This window comes from Callorhinus ursinus, unplaced genomic scaffold (genome assembly GCF_003265705.2).
Source record: "Callorhinus ursinus isolate GAN/ISIS: 27379988/994484 unplaced genomic scaffold, GSC_fseal_2.0 scaffold6, whole genome shotgun sequence".
Classification (NCBI taxonomy): domain Eukaryota; kingdom Metazoa; phylum Chordata; class Mammalia; order Carnivora; family Otariidae; genus Callorhinus; species Callorhinus ursinus.
The window spans coordinates 30,971,858-30,997,358 of record NW_027397068.1 but is presented as its reverse complement, the minus strand read 5'-3'; the positions used below and the strand labels follow the sequence as shown (position 1 = coordinate 30,997,358).

Below are 25,501 nucleotides of genomic sequence, written 5' to 3'. Positions count from 1 at the left end.
CCCCCTGCAGATCTGCATTTTCAGATGATTGGCACAAAGCTTGGCTATCCACCTTACCCTCTCTCTGCCTTGAGGTGGGTTTTTTTGTTTTGTTGCTTTTCCTAAGTTGCACTAGCTGAGCCCTCATTTACAGCTGGCAACAAGTTCCTTCTGTTTTCAAAACTGCTAAATACTCTGATTGGTGAAGCTTGTGGAGGCGTTTCCCCAGAGTGAAAATCCGCGAGTGACTGAAATCTTTGTGAGGGAGAAGGAAGGAGAAGGGACTTCGCCCACTTGTGAATGACTACAGTGCGTGCATTTTAGATGTGACCAGTAGGAACAACAGTTAAATAGGCAATGGGGAAGTTTCAAGGGTCAGAATCACTCATTGTAAGGATAGAATCAAATTCTACATTTAATACCTATAAGAAGAGTAAATATAGGTATATATGGCATTATGTATAGGCGTATTTCCCTGTAGTTTTTAAATATTGCCTCTATTAGGTTAAGGCAGTGTGCCTGCCCAAAAACTTCTGGCTTCAAAGAAAATGGTGGTGGGGCTTAGTCAGTAGAGCATGAGTCTCTTGATCTTGAGGCCGTGAGTTCGAGCCCCACATTGAGTGTAGAGTTTACTTAAAAAAAAAAAAAAAAAAGGAGGGGCACCTGGGTGGCTCAGTCAGTTAAGCACCCGACTCTTGATTTTGGCTCAGGTCATGATCTCAGGGTCGTAAGATGGAGCCCATGTAGGGCTCTGTGCTGGGCATGGAGCCTGGTTAAGATTCTCTCTCTCCCTCTGCCCTTCTCCCCCCGCCAAAAAAAAGAAAGAAAAAGAAAATGGTGATGCCCCCATCTGCAAGTCAGGCCTTCTCCCCTGTACCTCAAGTTTTCCTTGTGAGTGCTCCGCAGGGACCAGGGAGGAATGCCACCCCAAGGCTGAGGGCCCACCAGGAAGTTCTCCTATGCTGCCGGCCCCACTTGCTCTGTACTCCATTCCCTGAGCAAACCATGAGGGCAGAAGGACCAGTCAAAGCCTGGCTCTTGAGCTTTCCTCAGAGCTCCAGCAGGAGGAGAGGCAAGCGAGGGGAGCTAGAGGCGCCCCAGGGCATCCCCATCCTAGAAAAGAGAATTGGTCATTGTTAACAGGAAACTCCCTCAGGCCTGAAAACTGCCTCCTTAGAAAGCCCACCCCTTCCCTGGGACACCCCCAACTCTCAGAATACACCACCTTTCGAGGACAGGAGCTAGATTCCTCCCACAAGAGGCCAGTCACTCTTCTGGATCTCAGAAAACTGTCTACATAGTAGCCACAGGGTTGTTGGGGTTTTTAAAATTATTATTGTCATCATGAATGGGTATGGGTGGGGTTTTTTTTTTAACTATTTAAATACCTGCAGAAAATCGCACATATCAGAATGTGCGTGGTGGTGGTCGCGCAACAACGTGAATGAGCTTAGTGCTGCCCAACTTTACACTTAAAAATGGTTGAAATGGTAAATTTTGCTATGTGTGTTTTACCACAATGTTTTGGAAGTGTACAGTTTGCTGTATTTGCACAAACTGAACATGCCTGTGTAACCAGCTCCCAGATCAAGAACGTGGCCTGCCCCTACAAGGCCCCTCACAGCCACAGAGATTTTTTTAAAGTAGTAAACAGCTGCCATCTATTGAAGGCTCCCGTGTGCCAGCCACATACTAAGTTGCAAGTGTTCTTATTTATTCTTCATGGCATTTGTCTGCCTTGTGCCTCACTGTCATCTTTTGACATATGAGGAGCCAGAGGCTCAAGTTAGGGAGCTACCCAGGTGCACAGAGGAGCTAGCAGGCGGCAGAGCCAAGGGTGAGGTTGTGGGGATGGCATCCTGAGTACTGTGTCGGGTTTGGTCTCGGAAAGGCCCAGAAGGGACTGAACCTTGTAAAATACATGAAAGTTTGGAAGGTTGGCTGGGAGGTGGGGGAGAAGGGAATTTGGCTTTGATCTCTTCTGATTTATGATTGTTTATTGTTATTTTGATTCTCTGATGAATGCTTCTCCTCAGAGTCTACTTGTTTTGAATTCTGAAATACCCTCCACTTCCCCTCCCCATTCTGTGTAATATTCTCTCAGTCCCAAAGTCGGTTAGAACTTCTAACCAGCTTCTGAAAGGTGAGAACTAAGGAGTAGTAGGAAGTACCACACAGCTGTTCCTCTGCGGGGTTTGTCCACACTGCAGGGGGATCTACACATCTGATCCTGAGCAACTTGGAAAGCCGGTCCTTGCCAAAGTCAAATTCGTGACTTCTTCCTTTGTTAATATGGATAGATTCTACAATGGCAGTGAATTGAAATTTTGGAGAAACATTCCAGGAAGATCCAGTCTATCTCAGTCGGTATTTTATGATTTGCATGCATGGCCTCTAATATTTACAGGCTTCGAGCCTCTGGCCTTGTTCTCTTCGAAGAAAATATTACGAAGGTTTTTTTCCCTTATTTAATGTTCTTCCTTCTTGCCAGTGGAATTCCTCATCCTACATGCCATTTTAAATGCCCTTTTCCAAGGTTATGGGGGAAAAAATAAGGTTTTTACAACAAATACAGTATCTGGAAGTAAGGGGTAATAACAGGGAAGAGGAAATCATGGACAGACAAAGCAGTAATAGAGAACCAGATGGCCTGTGGCTCCTTCCCCTCCCCCAGCCCCTCCCAGCCCGGGCTCCCCTCCGCTGGGGCGGGGGAGGGGGGGGTTGTTGGGGGGAGGGGAAGGGGATGGCGCTGCTCACCCTGGGGCAGCTGCTGCACCATCTAGTGCATGTGTCCTCCCACCCCTTACCCTGTCCAGAGGCAGAAACCGGTGGTGGCAGGGCTGGCCTTTGTGTGGTACACGCGTGTGCTTGTGCCTAGAGCCAGTGGGCACTGCTGCCCAGCATGGGCTAAGGGTTCTTCACCGACCTGTTACGAGTGCTCAGTGTAGTGCATTTGGACATTATGAAACTTGAACCCATTTTACAAACTATGGAAATTCATCTATTTTATTCCCTATTTTCACGTGAAATAGGAAATCCTTAGTGATTTACCACCTAAAAACACTGACTCTTTAAAATATAATAACCATGTTACACAGAGTAGAATAGTGCCTACAGTAGTGACTCCTTTAAAGTTCTTTTCCTCTTGATAAGGAGAAATGCTAGGTTAGACTCCCATCTATGCATATGATAAAATTGTTATGGATATGCTCTCAAACAGTAAGATGGCAGTAACCAAACTGAGAAAGAATATAGCATTTATAATAAAACTCCACAGCTCAACGGATCAGGCTGACTTCTGTGTGCAAATGCCACTTCCTGGCTGGATCAGGGGCCAACAAACCCAATGAGCAATTTTGGGGATTGAGAACAGGCTCTTTCAATAAGTATTTAAATTAGAGGAATAGGGGAAGCTCTTAAAAAAACTTAAAAGTTATTCTAAACCAGAACCTTAAATCATATATTTGAGAACTATAAATCATATAAGCAAGACAACAGTTAAAGAAAATCTCACCAACACTGAATTAATGAAATATCTGAACTGTAAGAACAGGTTTTTTTAAGGTGCAGTTTTAATAATGTTAATTACTCACAATAATTTAAGAAGTAAAAAGTAGCATAGTAAAGATTGTTTTCCTAAATCAAGGTGAATGATTTGTAAAGAATATTATTTGTGGGTGAATTGGACTTCTAATGTATTAAAAAGATGATTTATTCATTTGCTCAAAAGATTTTTTTTGAGGGATGTTTTGAGTCTGTACCAGCCTCTCTGGACCCAACCTGTGAGGCTTACTACATAATACATTGTTTCCTTGTCACCTCATATCGCCTTTGATGGAAAAAGTGACCCTGGGTGGCCTCAAAAAAGAAAAGGATTTTATCTTTCTCATGAGTAACTAAAAACCCTTGTGAGATTAATGGAGTCACTTAAGAGAAAATCGTGAATTCCTGATACATGACTTTAGAATGAGCTGATAGTTGGATTCTAATCTGTGCTAAACTATTTAGGTGCCAATATCAAAATGAGATATTAATACTGGATTTGGAATGGAAATTGTTGTTGACCCTTGAACAATGGACAGGTTAGGGGCACCAGCTCCCCCCACTGCATATAACCTTGACTCCCCAAAAACTTCTAATAGCCTACTGTTGACTGGAAGCCTTACCAATAATGTAAACAGTCAACACATATTTCATATATGTATTATATATACTGTGTTCTTAGAATAAAGTGAGCTAGAGAAAAGAAAATGTTATTAAAATCCTAAGGAAGAGAGTACATGTACTGTACTGTTTTTATGGGAAAAGATCTGCATATAAGTGGACCCATGCAGTTCAAACCCATGTTCAAGGGTCAACCATACTTGATTAATCCCAGATCATCTGACGGGGCACCTGGGTGGCTCAGTCATTAAGCGTCTGCCTATTGCTCAGGTCATGATCCCAGGGTCCTGGGATTGAGCCCTGCATCTGGCTTCCTGCTCTGTGGAAAGCCTGCTTCTCCCTCTCCCACTCCCCCTGCTTGTGTTCCCTCTCTGGCTGTCTCTCTATCAAATAAATAAAATCTTCAAAAAAAAAAAAAAATCCCAGATCATCTAAATAAGACTGGGCTTGTCCCAGCCCCAGCAAAGTGTATTGGCTTCCTGCCTCAGGTGACATTTCCATGTACCCCTACATTGATACTAGACAGTCTTCTTAATTTAAATCAGAACTAACATGATGAAGGTTGCAGTTAAAGGTAAGCTTCTGCTGAAAGCTCTTAATTTTTTACTATTTTGGAGCATTTCCTGGGTGTGGGGTTTAGGAGGTGGATGGAGTAAGGGAGAGAGAAAGGAGAAGGTGGGGAGATGATGGGTATTGTTAATTTTTTTATGATGAAATGTCTCCATCTGGTGGAATTTCAGAGCAATAAACACTGCTATCATAAAAGCCTCCAAAGCCATTTCTTAGCATGTGTTCAAAAAAAATTAACTTCCACATGTGTTCCTAGATGATATGGTTAACAACTATATGTATTTCTTTTAGAGGACATGGAAATGAAACCAATACAAACTGCTCAAAGGTTAACAATTTTAATTTCATGAGTTGAGGCCAAAAGGCAGAGGAATCCAATAGGGGAGCCACACAGAGTAGATTCCCCACAATCAGTGAAGACCCAGCTCTTGAGTTGAGTGGTGGGTTCGTAGGTGTTCATATACACATATATCCCCTGGCATGTATCAGTCATTTCCTAAGACAAATCTGGACATAAGCTAAAAATAAGGTTTATTAACAAAGCATTTCCTGGGTATGAAAAGTTATCTCTCTGTTTTGGTTGATTTATCTGTTTAAATTTGTGTAATAGAGTGAAAAAAGAAAGACTGAAAAATGAATTAAAACATAAGTTTTTAGGGGCACCTGGGTGGTGTAGTTGTTTAAGTGTCTAGTTCTTGGTTTCGACTCAGGTCCTGATCTCAGGGTTGTAGGATGGAGCCCTGCATCACAGACTCTGCTTAAGCTTCTCTCTCTCCCTCTGCCCCTCCCCGCCTCTAAAATAAATAAATCTTAAAAAAAAAAAAAAGACATAAGTTTTTAAAAGCCTTTGCCAGCACCCCATTTTTTCGTGGGCTATTTTGTGTCACCTGTGCCGCCAAGCTCTGCCCCATAGCCACACCCAGAGTACGTGCGGGCTTGTCACCATTTGCCTGTTGTTTTATTAAATTTTATCTACAATTGCTGCTCATCGGTCAGCTTGCTCAGAGAGTTGGTCTTTGGAGAATGGGGCTCTCGAGTAAGGCTTCTGTTAATACAGAGGCTGATTATTCTCTACCTAATCCCATCAGCCGGAGGAAGATCTTGACCAGGGCCAAAAGCCAACACGTTTTCTTCCCTGGCTGAGGGTTTTGACACAGAGCCCAGCCACAAAATGATTTAAAAAAAAAAAAAAAAAAAAAAAAAGGCTAGGGGTTTTTCTTGCTGCCTCCAAGGACCAGAAAATGGAAGGAGAGAAGGCGCTGGGCCCCTGCTGAAGAGCAGTCTGACAGGTCTCGGTATGCTCAGGAGCATTGACCTCGCCTCCTCCCCTGCCCTTACACCCCTGGCCTCAGGCTGGTGCAGGGTTCTGTGGATGCGCGCGTGGTAGGGCTGCAGCCCCACGTATGTGTGTGGGGAGAGTCACACATTCCGTCCCTGCTCTCTGTCACACGTCCACTGCCGTGAGCCTAACACACAAACTCTAGCCATTGAACTGACCCGTTTGTCCTGAGCTGCGAGTGGTGGTACAAGCCCCCGTTTCACATCCTTCTGTCTGCGGTTCTGAGAGCCCGCCCCCCTCTCCCTACTGAGACAGGATATTATCACCTGGAACACTGGGTCTCACAGAGTGGTGAGACTCAGAGCCTCAGTGCCAGGCCAGTTTTTGTCCCCACCTGCACCCCCCCCCCACCTGTACACACACAGCTGTACCCGCCCTTCCTCTCCTGCCCACCAGACTCAGGTCAGTGCTGTCAGTAGTCGATGAAATAACCTCAGGTTGAAAACTTCTGAATGAGGCTTAACCTGTTGTCCTTATCATGCTACCCATTGTCTTGAGAGCAAGTAAGGCAGGTATTAGGAGTAGGCTTTCATTCCTTCCTGGGCCTCCTAGCAGGCTTCCTTTCTCAGATGATCTGCAGATGATCTGTTTTTCTTTTCTTTTCTGATACATCTGTTTAATGGCTAACAAAAAACACTAGAACCAGCAAACAGTTTGCATCTCTCCAGCAATACCACAGGATGCTGCTTACCTCGATGTGAGCCGAAAGAGAGATTTAGCTAAATTAGTAGTGTTAATGCATGCTTTGTTTTTCTTCTAGCTTTGCTGAGATATAACGGACACATAACATTGTGTAGGTTGTGATGGGTTGTGTACAGTGTGTATGGTGTACAGTGTGTACAATGTGTATGGTGTACAATGTGCACAATGTGATGGGTTGACACACGTATATATTGTGAATGTTTACCACAATAACACATCCTTCACCTCACATAACCACCATTTTGTTTTTGTGGTCACAGGGTTTTTCTAAAGTAGCCTGAGGCTGGGTTCCCTTCCCCCTCTGTCCAAGTTGGGGACACTTACCAAGCAAAATGCCCCTCCACCCCAAGAGAGCTCTCTCATGGCCAGGGTCCTACGTTATTAATTTGCAAATAAAATAAGAAATGAGAGACAGCATGGGATTCAAGTCACAGTTGACTCAGATTGTAGCCATGTGACCCTTAGAAAGGGCTCTGTTGGAGTTTGGAGAAATCAGGCAGTGGAATGACTAGGAGATGGTCTTTTACTCATACAGCATTGAGTCTAACTGCAGAACATTGAAATGGTCAACACATTCACTTCCTTTTCTCTTTGTTCTCTGCAGGGAAGGAGATTGGTGGGAAGCCCGCTCCTTAACAACCGGAGAGACTGGTTACATTCCCAGCAATTATGTGGCTCCAGTTGACTCTATCCAGGCAGAAGAGTATGTTTTGTTTTGTTGCTTTCACTCAACTACTTGCCTTTAAAAGTTAGCTGTCACAATAAAATGCCATTAACTTTGTGCTGGAGGGAGAAGAAATTCACTAGAGTGATTTCAGGGTTGAGAGAATGTGGTGATGCCCTGTTTCCCCAGGCATCGTGCTGTGGTTTTTGCCATATCTATGTAACACTTGTACTATTATTAACTTAATATTTTTCTTTACACCTGCTTTTTAAAAACATACTTATTTCAAAAGGGAACTTGATATCAGAACCCTAGTGAAAACCCAGTATTACTTGCCATAGATAGAAACAAATCAGGAAAATGTGATGAAGTTCTGGCCAGAGCATGTATTATTACTGTGAACCCAAAGTTCTAAGCCTATAGTCTGCTGAAAAAAAAAAGGAGAGAGGGAGGGAGAAAGAATGGGAGTAGGGAGGGAAAGAGAATGGTGGGAGGGGGCCAGGGGGGCAAATAATTATTAAACATCAGCTTGACATTTTCTTTCTCAGTGTAATCAGAAATATTAAGGGGGTACTGAAGACATACCTTCCATGCCCCACATAGAAGTATCTCACATACAGCATGTTCCACAACTCGGGAAATCCTCTGATGATGCATTTCAGATGCTCCTTTCCTTTGAGTTGGGGTCTTCGTTGGTTTCTTTGTTGGACCAAGGATTTCACTTGGGACCAGTTTGGGAAGATGGTCAGTAGGCTGAGGGGATTCTAGAAGGGACAGCTATCATTGCTTCTCCTCACCTGGGGAGATTCATGGGCACTTCCAAAAGGGAGAACTATCAGAGTGGTTTGTGTGAGGGCCCTCATTTCTGAACTAAGGGAAAGAAAACTGGCCCATGACTCCCAAACTTGGGGACCTGTCCTCCTCCCTGACACCCTGGGGAATCTGCCTGTTCTGGTAGTCTTGCCTTACCAGTAAGGGAGTCAAGGAAAGTCAGACACGAGGCCCAACCTTTGGCTCTGATATTGCATTTTGCCCTGGATTTGTTTGAGCATGGTAAGGGGGATTAGACTGCACACCCCAGCCAAATCCCCAACTGGATCACCATCTTGCTTTAAATTCCTTTATATTTGCTCTAAGACGATCGTTTTTGTTCCCCACTCTCAAATACTCAGTGGTTCTGCACTCCTTTTTTTTCCTAGTGAGTGTGTTTTATCATCAGAGAATAAAGGAATTTGTATTAAATTTTTATTTTAGGGCAGATTTTCAAACATCTTTGTGTTCTTTCAGAATAAAAGATACCACTAAAATGTGGCATTATTTTTATTTAACTGGGAACCTACGAACTATATATTTAAGTTATATATATGTATAATGTAATGAATTTTTTAAATAATTTGTTTTCAAAGAATAAATTAGCGTTTTAAGAAGATAATGCATATGGTGTTACATAGGTAATTAATTACCATTATCTGAAAATGCTATTGTTTTAGTTCCATCCATTGTTCTAACAGCTCTTTTTTCACCACTGTTCACATTTATACTGCATTTTCATTGGGTGACCGATGCAAACCCAGAAAGTCATTTCTCATAAATAATTGTTGTGATTCTCTTTCTACCACCTAGTGCTAAATTAGGATCTTTACACAGTCCGGTGCCTTTAAAAGTCACTGAGGAGCTCGCTTGCAGCGTATCTTTTCTTATCTTCAGTGAGCCTCTTTCATTCACAAAAGAATTTGACAGTGAACACATAATAGCTATGTTCAAGTATAATGAATTAAAATTTCACTTTAGAAACTGAATCCTTTCACAGTTGAATATTCTAAAATTGTTTCTGGGCACAGATTCCGATGGGGTGCTCCTGAATTCTGCCTTGGATTCAGCACCTCGTGCAGAGACGTTAGCTAATTGCCGGGCCATGGTTAGGGCTGGAGAGTGGAAGGGAAGGGAAAAGATAAATAGCAGAGGTTGTGAGGTGACTGGATGTGATGCCTTCTCACATGGGACCAGAGTGTCGTCACAAGGAGGATAGGAAACATCTGCAATGCCAGTCATTTGTAAAGACGTGCTCGTTGACTGCGCCTAGTGACCTGTCCCTGCAGCTGTGCCGAGCGCACATGCGCAGATGCCCACCCATCTGCTACGCCAGCGCCTTTCATTTACCCACGTCCTCACACCTGCTGGCCAGGAAGAGCATGGAAGCAAGCATCCAAGGGCAGGAGTCATCTCAATTCGGGGTAGTCTTGACAATTTTTTTCAAAGTTGTCATAGGTACAAAGTTACTGAAAATATGTCTTTGTTCTTTATCCATACTGACTCTTTTTTTTTAATGCTTGATTAATGATCTTTATGTAGACTAAGGCTATGTTTCATTATTTCTGAGCATAATTATGCTCAGAAATGCCAGGGTCTTGTAGATGGGCGTGGGAAGGGTCTCCTGCAGTTGCCATTTCAAAGCAGGGTCTTAGATTTCTCTTTTTGTGAATGCAGGTGGCAGTTTTAACACAAACCGGTTCTTGTCACCTCTGGAAGGGAAGGGAAATCGCCCACAACTCAAATCTGATTTTTGTTTCTTCAAAGAGTGAAAGAGATGGAGTAGGGATGGAATCAGGGGCAGACTGAAAGGGAACTAGATGAGGCTAGGAAGACACATACAGGGAAAGGCTACGGATGCGATCAGGGGTGAGGAGGATGGCTATTACATTTTTGTAAGTGATCCTTACAAAATGCTTCCTTCCCTTGATCTCATTTAAAGGTGGTACTTTGGAAAACTTGGCCGAAAAGATGCTGAGCGACAGCTTTTGTCCTTTGGAAACCCGAGAGGTACCTTTCTTATCCGTGAAAGTGAAACCACCAAAGGTAAGATAAGGAGTTAAAGAACTTGGTTGTCATTCAGATCTGTGGATTAGTCAGAGGGGATGAAAGGCTTATCTGTAATGTACAAGGATTTTTAAATGGCACATATCCTCCCCACCTTGTGAGCAGAGTCCTATTTTCAGTTTTCCCTCCAGGCTCTGGAGTCCGAAAGGACTACAGAGGCTCAGAATCAAGCCTTCCTCTGGAAACGGGGGCCGGGCAGCTTCATTCCTGCAGGCATGCACGATCATAGAATTTGCAGCAGTTCTTTAGAATTAGGACTTTCTACAACTTTTAGTTGCTCAGGCACCACTCCTACAGGTTGTTTTTGCATTCCTTTTGTTTTATTGAAACTGAGGACCGCTTTTCCTCCAGCCACTGGCCTTTCATTATTTAACCACATCTGAGAGCCCATAAGAGAAGCTGGACTGAGGGAAGGGAGCAGCCGTGGCCTTCTAGCTCCATCTACCAGACATGGTGATCTGCTCCCGAGACAATGTTGCCAAGTAGAAACTGGAGGCTCCCTTCTAGAGAAACAGTCCTTACACTTGTTTCACACACACTGCCACTGCCCCTGCAACACTCCATGGCCAGGAAGCTGAGGAGAGCGACCCCAGCGCCTGTGTTTCTCTTCATCCACCCCCAGAGGAGTTGGGTCTATTACCGTATTGGGCAACACGGGGGTACTGAAGAGAGTATGGTAGGAAAAAACCCAGGAGGCTTTCATTCTCAAGGATAAAATCACTTAATTGCTAATATCTTCTGACATTTGCAAGAAAGAGGTGTTTTCTTCTGTTACTGAGTGGAAGTGTGTGTGTGCGCATGTGTGTGCACGCAGGTGCGTGCATGTGTGCCTGTGCGTCCTCTTCATAATTATTCATCAAGTAAACGGGACCCAAAAAACAAATGAGCTCTCCAAATGATTGGAGCTGCTAACGCTTTGCCTATTTACCAGGTGCCTATTCACTGTCAATCCGAGATTGGGATGATATGAAAGGAGACCACGTCAAACATTATAAAATTCGCAAACTTGACAATGGTGGATACTATATTACCACCCGGGCCCAGTTTGAAACACTTCAGCAGCTTGTACAACATTACTCAGGTAACCCTAATTCTAACTAACTACTAACCAGTGGTACCCTGGAGGGAATGGGTAGGCACTGGGAGCATGGGGGGGGTGGGAGGGCTGCAGGGGGGGAGGCTGCGGGGGGGGGGGTGGAGAATACAAGCATATATGAGGTCAGGAGTGACAGTTTTCTTTGCCAGCCACACAAGGTGGGGCTTGGCTGAATAGATTCTATTGATGTCTTTCTACCAGAGTTATTATTAGTTCCATACATTTGCCAGAAGATCTCGCTGTGTCTCTCTCTGTTAAATAAATAAATAAAATCTTTAAAAAAAAGACTCTATACAACATTCTAGTTCCCAAGTACAAAGCAGTAAGTTAAATTGTAAACGTTGTCATCTTTTCCTGTTCCCCTGGGGTCTGTAATCAGAAACCGTGACAGGAGAGGGAGCAGTGTCTGGGAGGGAGCTCACAGGGGGGCTCCTGCTGGGGGCCCCCAGTTCACACTCAGCACTCAACAGGAATGGCTGCACATACTTTTCATTCCCATGACCAGATGAATTTTGCAATCCATTTATCATGTTCTACTTCCCCACCCATCTAGTTTCCTAACTAGATGTAGACTATGTGACCCAGAGCTCCTAGCTCGGTTACGCTATTGTATTAAACTTAGAAACAGTCAGTAGATCAGTCTCTGTCCTAACCCCCAATGTCACTGTTAGTGTGTTGTTCCTAGAAATACATACTTATTAGGTGTTTAGGTGCACAGTCTGTACATTTTAGTTAAGGATGTGGTCTTATATACAGGTGTCAAAATGATCACTTTCTTTCCAAGATTAGCAAGAGTATCCCACTATATAACATATACACACAGGTGGATTTTTATATAGATACATATGTACAGATATAGATCTATGTCCCATTAAACCCAGTAGTTTTTTTGTGATCTGTATATGTGTGTGTACACATATATACACACATATACATATATATATGCATCCCCACATACACACATTTTATATTGTTCTTCAGGACAATAACAAAACCCCAAAATAGCACATGACTTGACCTCAACTATTGCTCTATGTACATTCATTTAAAAAAAATGTGTGTATAATTTTTTAGAACCAAAAAAAGCAATCTTTTGAAAATGGCAATCTTTTAAGAAATGCCTATCGATTGATCCTGGGCACTAATGAAAAAGTGAAAAAATTAACAACACTTGGAGTACTCGTTGATTAGGGCATTGGGTAGTTTTAGTTTATGTGGATTCTAATGAAATATTTAGTAGAAATGAAGCAGACTATCTCCCTGAGCTTAAGCAACATCCTCGAAATGCCTGCATGTGTAAGGATTTTTCAAATGCCGAAATATATTTCATTACAGCCAAACATCAGCAGGATCCCCAGGGTTTGGATCATTTGAAAATATTGTGTTGGAAAAGGGCACCTTAATAACATCGTAAAGCTGGAAGGAGAGGAGGGATATGAAGAGCAATAGACTTCTTTTAATCTTAAAAAAAAAAAAAATCCATCTCAAGTTAGATTTGTTTTTATATTGGCTTTTGCTCTTCCCTCTTTCTCTCTCCCACCCAACAAAGTGCCTTTGAAATATTGACACATAAATAATTTCCTGCCTAAACATCTCAGAACGGACTCTACCAAAAAGAAAGGAGTAAAAAGTAACTTAGAACTGGTTCCCAGAGAAAAGACAACAACACTACATGTGATTTCCCTGGATCTGAAGGGCCCCCAGTGGGGTGCGGTGGGGCGGGGCTCTGTCTACCTCACAAGCCAGGCTCTCTCCAGCCTTTGTCACTGCCCTGATTCCTCATGCTTTGTTACCTTTTCTTACCTGACGGATGTTTCACTTGGCATTCAGGCAATTTCTCCCCCTCACCACTGCTAGATTCTAAAAGGTATATTCTTAAAAAAAAAAGAGAGAGAGAAAGAGAGAAGAAAAAAATTCCAAATAACCCAATAGTGATAACTTTTTTCCTTTGTCTTTTTCATAGTAGATAGAGTGCTTTCACATCCTTGAGTTTCTGCAGATTTCAGTTTCCTTTCTTTCTGCTCTGAAACCAGATTTCTAAATTATACATTGGAGACTGTTATAAAGATTTTTTTTTATGGGAAATATCAAAGAAGCGAGAGTATCTGACCGGTAGAATAGAGTCAGTTAAAATGCCAAAGAAATCCTAGAGAAATGTGACCTCTTTTTCCCCTGCCAGGTATAATCTTCAGTCTTACTAGTTTATAACAGTCTAACATTCTATGGAAAAAAATCCTGTACTGAAATTACAATTTTAAATATATTTAAAGCAAAGAAAGTCCCTAAACCCTTGATATTAGAGAGGGAGGGGACAGTCGTGCTGACATTCTGTAGTCCAAAGGTACCTTTTGAAATCAGTGGAGGTATTTTAGGGTTCCAGAGACATGATCTTAGCATATTGGGTGGAAAATGTTTTTCTTCCTTAGTATAGAAACCAAAACAGCCATACCTGTACCCGTATATTTGTGTAGCCTATATTATACCTGGAGGCACAGAGCAGTTCACATCTGAAATGTCCTCTGTCCTACCTCCAGTGAACATGTTTCAATGTGTGGTGTCTAATCTTCCAAGATATGTGCAGTTCTCTGCCAATGTAGCACTGTTTTGAGCAACGCTGTGCGCTCGCTGGATTTGTGTGACTATAAGTGTTGTCTCATGTGTTCTGCTTTTCTCTCCCTCTCCTGCTGCTGTCCCCACTCCATCAGAGAGAGCCGCAGGTCTCTGCTGCCGCCTAGTAGTTCCCTGTCATAAAGGGATGCCAAGGCTTACCGATCTGTCTGTCAAAACCAAAGATGTCTGGGAAATCCCTCGAGAATCCCTGCAGTTGATCAAGAGACTGGGAAATGGGCAGTTTGGGGAAGTATGGATGGGTATGCTGAGACTCAATTATTCTATTACTAGCTCTCTCGTTTGGGAAGTCCCAAACATCAAAGATGGAAGGTGAAAAATAAAGACTTTATGACCCGGAAGAAGGTTTAAATTACTAATAGTGGGGAATTATACATTTGATTTGGATTTCAAAACTGGAATTTCCAAAAGAGAGATAGTGGTCAAGATTGGCAGATGGCTCAAATTATGCTATGATAGGAGTTTCAGTTCATAAGCCAGAAAATAGTACAAGGAATGTTGCAGCCTGCACAAATGCCTTGCCTTTCATTTTCAAGTGCAGATGTTTTCCCAGTGAAATCAGTGTCTCCTTAAAGGGGAAGTCACCTTCCATCTTTCCTAGTGCATGCATAATTATGGATTATAAGGACTGTGTTTTCTTTATTAATTCCCTTTCCTGTAGAGAAAGCTGATGGTTTATGTTTTAACTTAACTCTGATTGCATCGAGTTGTACCCCACAAACTTCTGGATTGGCTAAAGATGCTTGGGAAGTTGCACGTGATTCATTGTTTCTGGAGAAGAAGCTGGGTCAGGGGTGTTTCGCTGAAGTGTGGCTTGGTAAGGCAGAGGGCACATTTCATTTTGGCTGCATTTCAAAGCCAATTAAAAAGACAGTTTGGGGCAAAAATACCCACACAGTCATTGGGACCAAGACATTTAACCTGGGTAGCTAGCTAGGCACAGGACATCCAGATTTTGAGAATATGGTGACACTTTGCTGTACCTTTCCATCCTTCTTCATATGGTTAATGAAGGCAGGCTCACACAGAACAAGAAACCAATACAATAAGAATCCGTTGTTTCCTCTTCCTAAGGCCTAGGAAGGTAAGATACTATAGATGGGTTACTATAGGGAAAGACCATGGGATTTTTTGCTCAATGGGCCTGGGTTTGAATCTTTACTAGCTGATTAACATGGGCAAGGGGCTAATTTAACCTCTTTGAGCCTTAGTTCCCTCATCTGTAAAATTGGAATGATGCCTACTTTATAAGATTGAGGATTACATAGGACAATATACTTAGAGTCCCTGTGCATAGTAGATGCTCAGTAGACACTCCTATTTCTCTTAATTTGGTTGTCATGTCGTTGATAAGGCTAACTGCACTGGGCGCCTCCCACTGCTTTTATAACACCCTTTGGGTCAGTTGCAGCTTTGCTTAGAGAAAATCCATGATTTTGGCCCCACCCAAGCACATCTGTCAGTGAGACAGATGTTGGTGCTTATGGAATCCTCCTTCTTTCCTTCTTAGATTCAATTCAAAACAATAAAGAGAGGTACCTGTTGCTATGTATAGCTGTAGGTGTTTAGGGGTGGTCAGCATTAAAAGATTTAACACAGTTAAAGCACTTGGAACAGAGCCTGGCAAGGAATAAGTATTACAAAGACATAGATATAGCAATAAGGTTAGAGATGGACACTCAGACATACACATTTATATGTGCATGTGTAAGCTACTATATAGGAAGTGTATATAAATGTCTTTTATATAAATGGTCTTCCTCTCCCTCATCTGCCCAATTTATAATTGAAGTTGTGGATGCCAAAGATTTTAATTCAATCACTTATACAGTCAGGAAGAATCAGACATTATACAAAAATTTCTTTTCAAACTTTATAGTTATTAACTTTAAATCATTATGCCATATTATTAAGAATCTGTTTCCCACTGAACATAAAACATCATGTTATGGTAGTTCAGGATCAGGATGGAATGCCAGTGAGACTAACTAGGTTGTTATTAGAGAAGAAACTCTATTTAAAATTTGGGGATGCTAACAGCACTTAAATAGCAAAGACCACTTACAGATTGTCAGATTTTTCCATTTACATTTAGTGGTCAGATATTTTATAAAGTTTGAATTAACTCTTCTTTAAGCCACTGTTCTTTCATAACTTAGATTTTTATGGGTTGCATTTTGTAATTATATGAACCATGTCTTAAACAGGATGACAAAAGTTTACAGAATTTTTTAATTCTAAAATCAATTATATTAAATATAAAAATCTTAATTAATTTAAACCAGTTTATTTTCTAAATAAAAAAGGCATAATCTAACTTAGCAGATTTTCCTGTTTCCGTTAGAGTTTTAAGTCAAAGTCATAGGACTAATAATGGAATACACATTGAACCTAGATTTTATTTTTTTCTTAATTTTGGGGCTGTAAGAGATTCAAAAGATAATCCAGTTCCATTCCTATATTTTACAGATGAGGCAACCAGTGATCATAAACCAGGCCTGTCTCTGTACCTACTTGATTTTAACATGTTATGCCTAAATATTTCTGTTCCCTCTTAGCTGCTGTTTAATTTTTTCACTCTTAACTGATAGAAGCTATTGTTCTTGTGGCTGATCATCAGTAAACCTGAGGAATTTTCCTTACCTGGTTGAAGTATGGGGCAAGTAGACCGTGAGCTTCTTGCCAGTGCTCATCAGCATACTTGTAATCTTACTTATATATCAGCTGTTCAAGGACTCAGTCAAGTAGCCCATCCACTGCAGACTGTTAAAGTCTAGAGGTAATCTCCAGACATCCTCAGTGTGTTGCCATGTTTTTTTTAAATGATGGAACTTAATCGAGTTTCTTCCATGCTGACTCTGCTGCCTAAGGGATAGCTATGGGATGGCCTGGCCTGTTCTAACCTTTGGGCTTTCGTCCTTGTAAAGAAGTATCCAGAGCTTTTGGTACCAATTTGTAATCACATGGGTGAGCCCCAGAAAAGGAAAGTAGCACGTATCAAAATAAAAGTTACAAGAATTATAAACCATAATATAGTGATAAGGAAACACATTTTTCCTATTGAAAATATTTGACAGAGTCCTTACATTTGATTGTCCTTGTTCAACAAAAAAAGATACTAAGTTTTTCTAAGTTAAACTCTAACTTTATGCAAGTAGCTATTGATTTAAAAGCTTTTTTTTTCCCCATCAAAAGAGGATCTTGGATTTGACTTAATATTGTGCGATGTGTGCAGGTACCTGGAATGGAAACACAAAAGTAGCCATAAAGACTCTTAAACCAGGCACAATGTCCCCGGAGTCATTCCTTGAGGAGGCACAGATCATGAAGAAGTTGAAACATGACAAGTTGGTCCAGCTCTACGCGGTGGTGTCTGAGGAGCCTATCTACATTGTCACTGAGTACATGAATAAAGGTTGGGCCCCACCTCACAGTTGACCCACAGGGTTGTTTTCAGGAGGGAAATGGCAGTGCTTGCTTGCTTTTTTCCTGATTTCTGTATGAGTCAGGGATTCCCATCGGGAAGCACAAATTGTGTGCTCATTAATGAGAACATTTTTAAAACAGACCATGACCTTGAGCTTGCTGCCCAGATCCTTATAAAATGTAGCACCTTCTGCACGTTGCATGTGTCAGGAGTCCCAGCTCCTGGCCATAATGAAAGCATTCATTTTTAATATCAGGGGTGGTGTGGAGAGCTATGATCATTTGCTATCACTTCAAATGCCATGGGCTAAATTTCCTTTTTCAGGGCTGAACAGTTAATATCAGACACAGGTCTCTGGGCTCAATTTAGTCTCCATCTTCTCAGCACCTTTGTTTTTCCAGCTCTCTTCTTAAACATCAGACAAAGAAAGACATGCTTTTAAAGAGCACATTTTTTTTTAAGATTGATTTATTTATTTGAGAGAGTGAGAGAGTACAAGTTGGAGGGGCAGAGGGAGAAGGAGAGAGAGTCTCAAACAGACTCCACGCTGAGGGCAGAGCCTGATGCAGGGCTCCACCTCACGAGATCATGACCTGCGCCGAAACCAAGAGTTGGACGCTCTACTGACTGTGCTACCCAGGCTTCCCAAAGAGCACATTTTATTCTCATTCTCTCTCTTTCTAATCAAAGCATTATTGCCAGGAATAAGGCCAGAGATCACTTAGTTTTGGAAAAATAGACAAAGCAAACAAGAAACAACTTTAAAAGGCATCAGAGGACACCAGTGTAATTTTTCCTTTCCACGTACTTTCTTTTTAAATCTATTTGGAATTCTTTTTTTTCCTGGCAGGCTCTTTGTCCTTTGTATCCAGGGTTATATGGTAAATAACTTTGTGATTAAAGCATGAAAGCAATCTCTAATGACCATTGTGAGCCTCCAGCCTCTGCACGTGATTGTTTCAGCTCTGGTGTTGGTCCTGAGCTCCTGAGGCTGGGTTGTCCCAATGACTCTGAAGCCTCAGCTGTTCGTTTCAGGTATCCTTAAGGCCTGGCAGGCCCTGATCTAGCATGCAGAGCTACCTGCCCCACTCTATATTCCTCAGATATTCTTTCCTTGATTGAAAATCTATAAAGAAGCGAGGCCAGTGATTCTCAAACTTTGCCAGGTGTCAGAATCACTCGGGGTTTCTTACATTACAGGTTTCTGGGCCCAGCCTCCAGAGTGTCTGATTCTGATTCTTGGGTAGAACCCAGGAGTTTGCATTTCTAACACATTCCCCAAGGGATGCTATCCCTGCTAGTCCCGGGAACACACTTCCGGAGCCACGCGGCTGGGCAGCATCTTCCCCACGTCACTCCTCCGTTTGGGGCTGCTGGGGGAGGAGGCTGAAGTGGTGCAGCTCCCCACGTGTCCCCACGTGTCCCCACGTGTCCTTCTTTGTGACGTACAGGGAATCGCATCCCATGTTTTGTGATTTAATCAAACCTTTGTTGTCCTTAGAAATGGAGTCACCATTGTTTGTTTCTGAAAGATAAAACTGCTGCCTCTCAATGCACAGTTTTTTCTACCCTCTTTTTTTTTGTATAAATCTTTTCTTCATTGATGGCATTATTCATTCACTCACCTCATTACTTCTAATAAGAAAACCAAATACAGCCCTTTGTGAGGCATTTTTATCTTTCCGAGTAAATTGAAATGGTTTTATGTTTTGTTCACAGGAAGTCTACTTGATTTCTTAAAAGATGGGGAAGGAAGAGCTCTGAAATTACCAAACCTTGTGGATATGGCAGCACAGGTAGGCCACGTGGCCCTTTGACTCCCGCCTGAGGTTTAGCGACGCGTAAGTACACCGAGTCGTGGTGTGCCACGTGTCCTGTTCCTCGGCTCTCACAGGTTGCTGCAGGAATGGCTTACATCGAGCGCATGAATTACATCCACAGGGATCTGCGATCAGCAAACATTCTAGTGGGGAATGGACTTATCTGCAAGATTGCTGACTTTGGATTGGCCAGATTGATCGAGGACAACGAGTACACGGCAAGGCAAGGTGGGCATTTAAATAGGAAGGCTTGTGATCACGTCCTTGAGAGCAGTCGCTCACTGCACAATCCTTCCTCTCTCCTTCCCTTCCCTTCCTCCAGAAAATATTTGAAATGGCATTCTTCGGCTGAGGTTTTTCTTCTTGATCTGGCAGGAATCTGATAGCTCTGCGGGTGGGAGACTCTAGTGGGTTCAACAGATGGGCAAGATGTTGCTTTCTGGTGAGTGAGTGTCCACCATTGTGGTCTTCCTGGCTTATGCTGCCCTCCTCACGTCCAGGCCTGGGACGCTTTGCCTTTGGGGAAAGAGGGCTTTAAAAGGCCAAAAGAGAAGTCAAATAATAGCTCGCCATTCCCTCAAAGTCTCAGCAGAACACACAAACACGCTCATTGGAGAGTTTAATCAAGGAGTTATTTATAAAGGCATGGGCGGAGTGAGGAAAACCAGCACGGCATAGTGTGATATCCTAGAGCTAGTAACAGCCACCCACCGAGGCCAGAAGGGCAGTTGGGGAGGGGCTGCCACCAGAGCTAAGAACAAGAGGCCACATCTGGCAGAGAAAGGCCGGGCATGGATCGGGCGATTCGTACCTGAGCTCAGCCTTTGGGCCTCCTCCAGATGTCCTGCCCAGCCCAGCAGGAAGCCAGAGGTCAGAGGAGCCCACTAATGAGTCCAGCTGGTCAGGAGCCAGGAGGAGAGCAGAAAAGGGATCTAGAAAAAGGATAGAAAATAACAGTGTCACCCGAGCAGCCCACCCCTCTAAATCATCTCCCTCCATTCTCCCTCCCCCAGAGATTTGTAGAAATCAGGCTCTAGACTAAACACATCGCAAACCAGCAGCCACTCTGGTGGGGAGCTTTTTGGCTACTTTTAGAGCACCCGATGCCAGGGAGGGAATTCCCAGGGTTATCTTCTACCACCCTGGATCTGCACACAGTGGTAAGCAGGTAAGTGTGTGGAATGAAGTGTGCTGTTTGCGGTTGAATATAGGCTTCTCCTGTAGAACGTAATGCTCGCGTCAGAAGGAGGGGGTAGGCTTCATGGCTGTTGTTTTTAAGCAAGCCTAGGCACTCTGAGCAGGGTTGAGTGCTGACTAGGATGCACTGCAGGACAGTGCTTTCTGCTCGATTTCACAGTGGCCACCCTGGAATTCCGATCCTCTCTTTCTTTTTAAATTCTTTCATTTCACGCCAGTTCTTCCCTCATCGTTCTCAGCGGTCTCAAGTGATGAGGAGAATGGTTAAACGAAGACCCTGGCTAGTGCAGACACCGTCCAGATACTTGATCACATGTTGGTCAGACAGCTCGGCTCTTTGAATGTCCCCAACACATGGCAGTTCTTGTCCTGGAGCCAAATGCCCGCACCGTGAGCATGCCCACACGCACCCGCGCGCACACTACTGTGGGGCCAGATGGCAGACCGTGTCCCTAATCAAAGGCACACGGGCAGCTGCGATTGGCACTGGTTGTCCAGAGAGAAGTGTGGATGGGATTTTAAGTCAAGGTGAGCTGAGAGGGTCTGCAGTGTCACTGGGTCTGAGACCTGGCCCTAAAGGAGAGCTCACCCCACGGCAAACCCATCACATCCCAACTCACAGACCCAGGAGGAGGGGGAGCAGGTGAAGGTTTGGAGACATGAGTATTTGATTCGGAAAGAGGTGAGATTGGAGTCAGTCTCAGCAATCGGTTGTGAAAGCATCCTTGCATGCAGGAGTAGAGTCCTGGTGCCAGATGGGGCAGTCCAGGATTTGTCCCTCCCCTTCTCCCAGACTCTGGACTCTACAGAACTTGTGGTTACAAATTCTGGCCTTGAACCATCCAGAAGGTTGCAGGGCAGAAACCAAGGATGTTGACAGGGGTGCTGCTGACAGGGCTGGAGGTTTAATCCATGGAGTGGGGTCCTCTGGCTGTGGCCCTGGGTGCCTGGTGCCCGAGGGGAAGGCGTGTGAGAGCCCCTCACCGGTTTCCCTGACAGCACGCTTCTGCGATGGAGAAGCCCTAGCCATCACGTCCCACCTTTGTCCCCTGCCGGCCGTCCCCATCACCCTCTGGTGGCTTCCTAACCCCCACCATCACTGTCCCACATGCTGTCCTGATGCCTTTTGAAGGATCAGCTTCATACCCTTTGTACCATGTTTGCTTAACTTCCAAATAGAGCCCCACCCATCCCTCTTAAAATGCTTCTTGCTTCTCTCTTCCCTCTCACAAATACCTTCACATCCATGCCAGACACTGGAAAGAGAGAAGTAAGGAGAAGTAAATGACGTGGAGAACTGAACTTGGGGAAAAACAAAGGCTGTGGGGCTCCAGGATTTGCAAGGAGAATAAAAGAAATGGTCTCCTGCAGCAGAGGGAAAGGAAGGAGCTGGGGCATTTGCAAGGTATCTGCCGAGAGCCAGGCCTGAGAGGGTAGATGTGAAGAGTGCGGAGGGAAATGATAGAAATAGACTCAGAGGGGTTAAGTAAGTTGTACAAAGTCCCACAGCTAGTAAAAGGGCAGAGGCAGGATTTGAGTCCGGGTATGGCCAGCACTGTTGCTCCTGCTCTCATAAGCTGTACTGACTGCCTCTCAGCAAGACAGTCATTTAAAAGACAAAAACCAAAAACTAAGATTAGGCATGAGTCCCATTTTCCCTTTATTTTATGGGAAAGTTTTTAAAGGGGGAGCTTCTAATGTGCATGTGTGAGGGAGTTTGAAAGAGCTTCATATTCCAGCTCTGGGACAACCCAGCTGTTTATAAAATTCCTCCCAAGGGTCTGGCCTGCCGTGGCCTCTTCATGAGGCAGAAAGGGCCTGGTGTGTATCTGTTAGTGTACTCTGCAGATGGCATGCGTGCTGCATGCTAAAGTTTCTGCTGGGGGAGTAATCAGCTCCTCCAGACAGCTGGTCCATGTGTCTGATCATATTTACAAGTCGGGTTTTAGGATACCCACAGGCCACGACCAGGATAAATCTTGATTATGGAAGTGTGGGCAGTGTTCAGAAGCAAGTGCCAAACACAGGTATTTGGGGACTGTAAGGGACAGTTGTTTTTCAACACAGTTGTGGGTTTCCCATCTAAGGGCACACTGAAATGTCTGTCACCATCCCCCCTGCCCCGGGTGGATGTGGTGACATTTCCCAGGGCACAAGTAGAATTGAAATTTGGACATGTGTTAAACAGCCCTTCCCGTGTTCCTTTCCTCCTACCACCCCCTACCCCGCTGGACGGTAAGCAGAAGCCCATGTCAGGGAGAAGGTCAAGACCAGGGTCAAAGCCTGCGAGGGTGGTCCTCTGCCAACAGCCTTCTGGAGGCAACTCGAAATGATTTGGTATTGGTCTCTAGTACCTGTACGCTCCCTCCATCACAGCTGATCTTCTGTAGTCAAAAATATATTGCTAAATTCTGTCCACTCAGGATCTCTGAGTAATGCCAGCATTAATTATGTGAATGCCTTGTCTGGGAAAGGGACTTTGCTAAGAGCTATTGATCTAGGGAAGCCTGAGACTGCACTGGGGAGGTCTGCAAGTGTGCAGAGAGACACACAGGAGCCGCGCCGAAGCCACATAAAACCATCGCCTGGGGCCTTGGCCAAGTTAGTTAATTTTTCCATACCTCAGTTTGCTGATCTGTAAAGTGAAGATATATTTTACCTGCTTTGTGCTTTAATTTTTGCCAGGATAACTAAAAACAGTACATGTAAAGTGTTTAGCACATGCCCAGAACATGGCAGGTGGTAAATAAATAGTCCTGTTATTATGTCCTGTACAAGACAGTCCTTGGGAAATAAACACATGCAAGAATGGACGGTAGACACAATGGAAAGGCTCAAACACTCTGCTGGAAAGGGAGAGAGGAAGCAAAGATAATTCCCAGGTAGTCAAATGCAAGTATCATGAGAATGGAATTGCCAGCAATAGAAATGAGGGAGTCCAGAAGGAAGAGCTCTTTTTCAGAGAAAGAGGGTGAGTTTGGTTTTGGGTTTGCTGAGCTTGAGGTGGTTGTGGTGGTATGTCCCAGTGCAGTGACCAAGCCCTCCCTGGGTACCACTGCCATGGGTCCTCACCTCCCAGCGCCTCCCTCCACTCCTCTCCTCTCCGCTCACACTGGCCTCTCACCCCCACCTGCACAGTCGCCTGAGGTCCACCCTCAGCCACCTCCCTACCCCAGCATCAGCAGAGCTAGGCTAGCCCCAGCCCCGCCTGTGCCTTGGCGCCTGAGGCTCTGCTGTCTGTCTGTCCTCACACGTCCACACCTTGCCTCCTCCCATAACCACCAGCACGGGCGCTGTCACCAGACCTTGCTTTCCAAGACTCCCAGCCCCTCCAACCATCAGTTCCTTCAGAGCTCACGCAGACAGGAAGCAGTGGGAAAATTCTTGATCAACTCCATTTTCTTCTTCATAAGCTTTCAGGAAGCTCAGCACTGACTAGTTTTGATTTAAACCTTAAGCCAAAGATTTAGCTTGTGGATAAGAACAACTTGCTTTTGTGGACACTTATTTTTTATTGAGCCATAACATACATACAATAAAATGAGTAGATCTGAAGTCTACAACTCAGTAAGTTTTTACGCATTCATCTGCCCCTGAAACTACCTGCAGATGAAGACACAGAACACCACCAGCACCCCAGAAGCCCACCTTGTGCCCCATCCAGCCACTAGCCGCCTGAGCAGGTAGCCACGGTGCCCACCTCTGTCAGCAGAGATTCCTTCCACTGGTGATGGAACTTCATATAAACCAGTCATAGAGTCTTCCTCCCCCATGTCTGGCTTCTTTCCCACCATTATGTCTGTGAGGTTCATCCATGTTGCTGCACGTACCAGTTCTTTCCCTTTTATGACTGAGCCATATTCCCCTCTACAGATACATCAGTTTCTCTCTTCTACTGGTATTTCTGATTTGGGGCCATTATGAATGAGGCTGCCGTGGTGGTAGACAGAGGTCCTCCTATCTCTTGGATATATGCCAGGAATAAAACTGTTAGGGACGCCTGGGTGGCACAGTCGATTAAGCATCCGACTCTTGGTTTCAGCTCAGGTCATGATCTCAGGGTTATGAGATTGAGCCCCTTGTGGGGCTCCATGCTCAGCACAGAATTTACTTGAGATTCTCTCTCCCTCTCCCTCTGCCCCTTCCACTCATTCTCGCTCTCTCTTTCAAATAAATAAATAAATCTAAAAAAAAAAAAAAGTTAGTCCTACAAGCCTAGTTAGCATTTGTAGATACTGCCCAGCGGACTTTGTGGGCTTATCTTTTAGGGTCTAATACAGGGTTACTGTGTTATGTGCTGGAGGTGTACTTCCCTCCAGGCTGCAGATGGGGCCTAGGATTCAAAGTTACAAGGCCTGGGTTTGAACTCACTCACAAATCACTTGACCTTTGTGAGCCTCAGTTTTAGCATCTGTGAAATGGAGAAATGAAAACAATTACCTCACATAATTAGTACAGGACTACATGATCTGTCTATAAAAGTTCTTCAAGGGTTGTGAAATATAAAAACCATTCTTACGACCTGAACTTTTTGTGTTTGATGTATATTGTCCTTGAAAAGTATCTTTCTTTCTTACTTAAAAAAAAAGGCTGCTAGTAATCAATAAAGAAGAATCAATCTTTTAAGAGGAAAAAAATTAGTTGATTATTTTCCAGTCTGCTCTGTTTGTCTGGGCAGTCATGGCTCTGTATTCCCTTCCTGCCCCGAGGGCCCCAGAGACGCCAGCAGACTTTCCTTTTTCTCATTATTTGCCTTCTCTGCTGAGAACTGCCCCTGCCCCCACACTGCCTCTGTTGTTTCTCACCTTATTGACTGAGTATCTGGTGGGCATTCTCAGCAGTGTTGCTGATGGTTGTGCGTGCACGTGCACACACATAAATGCACGGGCACTGTTATAGCAATTCTCCCAAGTGTCTGTGGACCCAGTCGTGCTGCTTTTCTAGAGAGGTAGTTTGGCCTGAAGATCAGCACAGAGCACATAGTAGGTATTTAATAGATGTCTGTGTATGGCAGTGAAAATAGCCAAAATCATTGTCA

General features: G+C 43.9%; 1 protein-coding gene across 6 annotated transcripts in view; it reads left to right on the top strand.

Moving 5' to 3' along the window:
• FYN (FYN proto-oncogene, Src family tyrosine kinase) overlaps positions 1-25,501 on the top strand; it is a 210,016-nt gene that overhangs the window by 158,063 nt on the left and 26,452 nt on the right. For 4 of the 6 annotated variants that reach the window (XM_025864330.2, XM_025864307.2, XM_025864314.2 and 1 more), the window contains 7 exons: positions 7,359-7,457; positions 10,171-10,274; positions 11,227-11,376; positions 14,097-14,261; positions 17,255-17,434; positions 19,166-19,242; positions 19,341-19,494. In XM_025864330.2, the coding sequence (XP_025720115.1) occupies positions 7,359-7,457; positions 10,171-10,274; positions 11,227-11,376; positions 14,097-14,261; positions 17,255-17,434; positions 19,166-19,242; positions 19,341-19,494 (929 nt within the window). Of the gene's footprint in view, positions 1-7,358; positions 7,458-10,170; positions 10,275-11,226; positions 11,377-14,096; positions 14,262-14,680; positions 14,837-17,254; positions 17,435-19,165; positions 19,243-19,340; positions 19,495-25,501 lie in introns of all 6 variants that reach the window. The other 2 variants (XM_025864346.2, XM_025864364.2) reach the window with 2 other exon arrangements.